We start from the raw sequence: 7006 nt of genomic DNA on the forward strand, positions 1-7006 counted from the left end.
CAGCTGTTTTCTGATTAGCCTCCGTAGCAGGCTTATAGAGCTGGGGGTTTGGTGGTCTTCGGCTGTTTTCTGATTGAAACGGGGGTAATTCAACCAGGCCGGATATGTTGTCTATATGCAATCAGAAAATAGCTCCCAAAGACCCTGAAGACCCCCCAAACCCCCAGCTTTTGGAATGCTATGGAGGCCAGTGTATATAGAACTGCAGTGAGAATTTAAACACTTTACCGGTGGTTTGTGGTTTGTGTAAAACACTTGGCGAGACAATTTCCTGGCCGTAGCCGCGCGTGTAAACATGAATGTTGTTGCCATAGCGCCGTTGTTACCGTAATTAGTCGTGTCTACACAACACGGTTACATGTACATTGTATTTGCCGTCGATAGCAGGATGCCGTCTCCAATTTGTGAAATGTAGGCCGGTACGTTGCTTCAAGCGAAGGTATAATATGGTCGATACAATGTATGTCTTTATTCTAATAGTTTTCTTCCATGTACATGTATTCTATTTGCCGTCGGAAGTCGGATGCTGCATGTCCCCAATTCGCGGAATGTAGGCCGGTATACGTCTGTGAAGGTTAGACATCCAGGTAATAAGATACTCAAGCAACTGGATATCATATATGATTTTGGAAACGGTCTAAAAGCAGTTGCTCAAGCAACTGGATATGATTTTGGAAACGGTAAGACGTTTCAGGTAGTATCCACAACGAAAGAGTCACTGGCGAAAGGTAGTGGATACTACCTGAAACATCTGACCGTTTCCAAAATCTTATCCAGTTGCTTGAGTAACTATTTTTTGGCGTAGGCCGGTATACATTGCTTCGAGTGAAGGTTTATGGTCGATACAATGCATGTCTTTATTTTAATAGTTTTCTTCCATGTACATGTATTTTATTTGCCGTAGGAAGCCGGATGCATGTCCCCAATTTGTGGCATGTAGGGTGGTACATATTGCTTCAAACGAAGGTTTATGATCGCTAAAATGTGCGTCTTTCTTTTAATAGTTTTCTTCTATGTACACGTATTGTACTCATATTTTCTATTCCAGTGCCGGAGAAATAACAGAGTTTCACTCGCTTGATTTAATTTATTGTGGTGTTCGTGATAATTTATTTGGCTACGTTAGCGAACCAGAGTGGCTATTATCAACGTTTTGTATAGGAAAGAATATAGGCTCTATAACAACATTCTCTTGACCCTCGATAAAATTTGTGTCTTTATTTAATATTTTTCCTTCCATGTACCGTTGTATTTTCTATTCGAGCGCACGGGAGTAAAAATAGATTTCTACTCGCTTGATTTAATGCATTGCGATGTTCGCCATGATTGGTTTGGTTGCGTTCATATGTAATTGGCTATTACCTATGTTTTTATAGAAAATAGGACTGGGTATATAAAAACATTGTCTGAAATCTTGACCCTCGATAAAATGTGTGTCTTTATTTTGATGTTTTTCCTTCCACGTACCGTTGTATTTTCTATTCAAACGCCCCGGAGTAAAAATGTATAAATAGATTTCGACTCGCTCGATTTAATGCATAGCGGCGTTCGCCATGATTGGTTTGGTTACTTAAGTCAACCAGAGTGGCTATTATCCTTATGTATGTATGTCTAAGTCAAGTAGTGCATCTTTTGTCTCCAATTTTCTATATACGTTTGTTATGTGTCTGTTATATCTTGACATGTACCTAGCCCGTCGCGGCATGAATGTACAATAAAGGTATTTCATTTCATTATCAATGCTTTGTATAGGAGACAATATAGGCTCTATAACAACATTCTCTTGACCCTCGATAAAATGTGTGTTTTTATTTTGATATTTTCATTCCATGTACCGTTGTATTTTCTATTCTATTGCAACGCCCGGGAGTAAAAATAGAGTTTCACTCGCTTGATTTAATGCATATAATATATATAGCGGCGTTCGCCATAATTGGTTTGGTTACGCACATATGTAAGGGGCTGTTAACAATGTTTTTATAGGAAATAGGACAGGGTCTATAAAAACATTGTCTGGACTCTTGATGTGTTTTTGTGGCAAGGGGTAGCTATCATGTGACAATAGACAACTCACGGCACGGTCGGTTGGTAAAATGTGTTTCTTTATTTTAATATTTTTCATCCGCGTACCGTTGCATTTTACAAAGATTTTTAAAATCAAATATTGTGTTTAACCTTCTTGCACTTTCTATTCCAGAGCTTCAGATTTCCAGTCGCTTGTTTGAATGCATTGTGGTGTCCGTGATATATAATTTGTTTAGTTAATACGTAAGTGAACCAGAGTGGCTATTATTTTTAGTGTTTTGTGTATAGGAAATAAGAGAAGGTCCATAAAACATTGTCTGATATGTTTTCGTGGCAAGGGGTAGATATGATGTGGCAATAGACAACTATATTTCCTCGGCCATATTTGTGGTAGGTCATCGCGCGTTTTTGATACTGTAGAATATTTGCAAGCAGGCTGTGACATAACCAACCACGTACAGACAGGGATCTATATAGGACAGCCTTTGCGGTAACAAGACAACTGGCTGAATTTTGCAGGACATTTGTACGACTATCCCATCAATGCATCCAGTTTGAGATCGTGCGATGGAGTTCTTAGTTTCATTTGTATACATCCAATTTTGGGCTCTTTCTGTGTGCAATCAGGGATTTTAATTGAAAAGAATGCATCCATTTCGCGATCATGCGACAGAACCCTTCCATTCCTTCGTACCTTGCAATTAGCGCTCTTTCTGTAATCAGGGATTTTTAATTGACAATAACCCTTAATACTGAAATCGTTGTATTGACACTCCTTAGCAATAATTTGCTTCTGCTCTCCCGTTGCCAGGTACCCTGAAAGGCCATGACGGCATCCAGCCCGGGTTTGACAACAACAACATGGGGTCTACACGCGAACGGTACCACTTCCCCTACCACCACAGCTTACACCATGCAGACGACATTCGGGACTGACGCAGCCGCCATCTTGGTTCCCTCGCCAACCGTTGCCATGGCGACCGACAACGTTACCATGGTGATTCCGACGACAACACCAACAACGATGCTCATCAACAACAACTTCACTCACCTGAGAAATCTGACCAAAGCTTCTAACGTGTACGATCATGGTTTGGAACTTTCGGTTGGGTCCTCAGTGGCCTTGGCCTTGTCCATGGTGGGATGCACCGTGGTGACCATACTGGCGAACTTGACTGTGATCTTGGTGATCGCCTTCACCAGGCGGTTGCACACGGTGACGTCAGCGTTTCTCGTGAACTTGGCCGCCAGTGACCTGATCGTCGGGGTCGGGGTCATGCCGGTGGTCACCAGTAATGTGGTCAACGACGGCTGGGCGTATGGACAGGTAAATGTTTTCTATTATGTATCGAAAGATGTCTAGATAGACGCTAGAAACTACACCATTAACTTTAAGAGCACATTGTGTAGCCTGCCTTCCAGTATGTTTCTCACATGTATATAGCAGTAGATACCATGTTATAATGATACCTAAATGACAGAGTTTATTGCCATTGTGGTCAACAATGGTTTGCCCTGAACTCCCAACCTTTTGGTCCAATTGCATGACGACTTTTTTTTTTCTTGCTTTTCCCTTTTTCCAGCCTGTATGCCAAGTGGTCGGCTTCGTAACGCTCCTGTCGTGCATCAGTTCTGTCCTAACCCTCGCAGCCATCGCTCTAGATCGCTACAACGCCATTATCAACTGTCTCAAGTACCACACAGACGCCAAAAACGAGAAACCTGGGCTGGAGCTGGGATCAAACTGATGAAAAAATGATCGTGTTTTCTCTCTTTTTTTTCCAGTCAGTGTATCAGGTGGTCGGGTTCGACACAATGGGATTCGAACCCGAAACCCTTGGTCTAGAGGCTGGGTCACTAACCACTGTGATACGCTATAACTAAGATACAGAAACGATACTAATACAACTAAGTTTCTCTTTTTTCCCAACCGGTGTGCCTGGTCTGTCTCACTGGGACTCGAACTCATAACCCTTTGGTCCAATTTTGTAAATTTAAAACGGAAGGAAAGGAAACTAACGAATTCTTTTCTTGTTTCTCTCTTTTTTGCCCAGCCAGTGTATCAGGTTGTCGAGTTCCATACAGTGGGATTCGAACTCCCAACCCATTGGTCCAATTGTATGACTAATAAACTGACGATTTTTTCTTGTTTTCCCTTTTTTCCAGCCTGTGTGCAAAGTGGTCGGGTTCGTGACCCTCCTCTCGTGCATCAGCTCCGTTTTAACTCTCGCCGCCATTGCGCTGGACAGATACAACGCCATTATAAACTGTCTCAAGTACCACACCGACGCCACCTCAAAAAAGACCGCTCGGAACCTAGTCTGGATCTGGGTGCAGGCGCTTGTGTGCAGCGCTCCGCCTCTGATGGGGTGGGGAGGGTACGCGTACGGACGGGCTCGCTTCGCCTGCTCGGCCGACTGGACCCAGGCGATGTCCTACACTCTCTTCGTGGCGGTCACGTGCTTCCTGCTTCCCGCCATTGTCGTCATCGTGTGCTACGCGCGGATCGTCAAAGTCGCGCGAGATCACGCGAGACGGATCACAGACGTGCGCGAGAACCTTAACGCTAACAGCTCGTCTCAGGAGGACTTCACAACTGTCAGGTATGTAATACGGCCACGTTGATTTGATTATGTGGATGATTTTAACATACTAAAGTAGAGACCCAGACATGCTACTCGGAACACCTTAAAACTAGACAAACCAAAAACAAACAGCACTAAAACAACCTTCACATACAGAACTACTGCAGCATGGAACTCTCTACCACATGGGCTGCAAACAGTGTCATCACATGAGAAGTTCAAACAAGGCCTACTAAAGCACATGAGGGACATGAATAAGTAAAGCACATACGATGTTACACATTTCTTTCTTTCAAATAATTATGTAATGTATATGTAATTGTATGTTGAAGTTATGTTTTATGTACTCTCTCCTGGAAGAATAGGAGAGTTTTTCCTCAATAAACCTCAATAAACCATAACCGTTACAGGTACATCATTCCAGCTGTGTCCATCATCGGGGACCTGCCAAGCTTCTGTACCTTCAACCCCGCCGTTCCCGCTGAGCCAGACAGTATCTCCCTAGCCAGTAACGACAGACACCCCGCTCCAAGCCAGGCCAGGGCTGCCTACAGACTCTTCGTGCTCATCTTCGTGTACTTCTGTTGCTGGACGCCGTATGTGGTCGTACACTTGAACGAGCTGTTTAGGAAACACGAGGTTGGGCCGTCGTGGGGACACCCGACGCCACCGTGGGTGTTCACTATGGCCACTTGGTTGGCTCTATCCAACTCTATGGTGAACCCGCTGGTGTACGCGTTCCGGAGCAGGAAGTTCAGGAACTCCCTCCGCCGGCTGTGGCGGAAGTTACGGAACGACAACGCTCAGCCGGAGAACAGGCGGACTGTGGAGACGGTGGCGAGTCGACGGCGGGTCAGCACCATCAGTTCGGCAAGCACGTACCTGACCATGCTGCGCTCGCAGTCCTCCACGCCGCCTACGCAGGGCGGAGCCGGCAGCCCTTCTCCTTTCCCAGCACTACAGAGCGTCGGAGAGGACAGCGTTTTTGAGGACAGTAACTCGAACAACAAACCTGGAAGCGGCGGTAACAACAGCGCGTTGTTGAGCCCGAACGTGCACCACGTCATCGTAAGGTCGCGTAGCTGCGCTGCGGATGTCCTGGTGTCACCACCCGGTGGTCTAGGCGCAAACGACGTCCCCCTAGCGGATTTACGCCGAAGTTCAGTCCCGACGCCGAGCTCCATGTTCCTAGAGGTCCCGCGGGCTCCGTCCATGCTTCCGCCTCTCAGGAGAGAGAAGCTGCCGCCGCATGTCGTGGACACAGCCGAAACCGTCAGCCTGGATTCTAACAAGTGCGCAGTCATGCTGCGCGTCGATTCCGCGTCAGAGTCGTCGCTAGGCAGCCGCGCGTCGCTAGGCAACGCCAAGGACGTCGCCAAGGAGACGGGTCCGCGCGCGAAAGTCAGGAATCCCAAGACGGCGAAAGCCTGAAGACTTCGATTTATTGATACATTGTGTGTGTATACATATATCATATCTAAGGAACGTTGTATGTCCTTCTTTACGTCGATGAAGGTTCGACATCCAGGTAATACAATATGCCAAAAAGCAGTTACTCAAGCAATTGGACGTTTTCAAAATCATATCCAGTTGCTTGAGTAACTGCTTTTTGGCGTATGTCCTTCTTTGTTGTAGGGACATTAGAATAAGGAAAGTTGCATGTCCTTCTGTGACAAAGGGACATTGGAATAAGCCATAATATGATATCAGTCTTCGTGTAAATCTGGAAAGCTAAAGTGTAAAAGCACTTGCTACAATATAGTTGTAACTTGTAACAGTTGGTTACACATGTTGCAAATGCTGCGACAGTTGTAACAGATACATGTAATTACAAATGTTACAAACGTTTTAGTATGTAACACATAAATATGTAAATCTAGTGCCATTAATAATAACGTAAGGGTTAACATCTGCCATAGTTTATTAAGTATATGTGGAAAAACAAACGACTCCCAAAGAGCCGGGATAGGCTGGAATTTATGACTGAAGTTGTAAAGTTTAAACTGTTTAAAACATTGACGACAGGCTTCCATTTCACGTTTCATATATAAGAGGTGAGGCAATCTGATCTCTCTATTTACAATGTCAAACTGTCATTTATGATAATTATGTACAGGTATTCTTCCAAAACATGTGAATTTGTGTAGCAGAGTAGACAGACATCATTCTATTTAGACAGAGGAAACTGTCCACTTTGAAAAGTTGTAACTTTGCGAAAAAACACAAACTTTAGCTTTGAACAACACCAAAAGGAACATGCTGCCAAATGAAAGATATAGTCATTAAGAATTTACTTCGTATCAGAAACAACAACGACGTACTTGAATTTGACTTCTTTAACTTTAAATATATATAAAATGTACATTATATTTACGTCGATGAAGGTTAGACATCCA

The 7006-nt window shown here is 44.2% G+C and overlaps 1 protein-coding gene across 1 annotated transcript; it reads left to right on the forward strand.

Moving 5' to 3' along the window:
• The first annotated feature begins 271 nt into the window (after positions 1-271).
• Positions 272-6041, forward strand: LOC109487230 (5-hydroxytryptamine receptor 1D-like). Its single transcript, XM_019791216.1, has 4 exons — positions 272-439; positions 2837-3352; positions 4192-4628; positions 5021-6041. The coding sequence occupies exons 2-4, from the start codon at positions 2852-2854 to the stop codon at positions 6039-6041; spliced, it is 1959 nt and encodes a 652-aa protein (XP_019646775.1). The 5' UTR covers positions 272-439; positions 2837-2851.
• The last annotated feature ends 965 nt before the right edge of the window (positions 6042-7006 follow it).

This window comes from Branchiostoma belcheri, unplaced genomic scaffold (assembly GCF_001625305.1).
Source record: "Branchiostoma belcheri isolate BF01 breed outbred unplaced genomic scaffold, Haploidv18h27 scaffold87, whole genome shotgun sequence".
In the NCBI taxonomy this organism is placed as follows: Eukaryota; Metazoa; Chordata; class Leptocardii; order Amphioxiformes; family Branchiostomatidae; genus Branchiostoma; species Branchiostoma belcheri.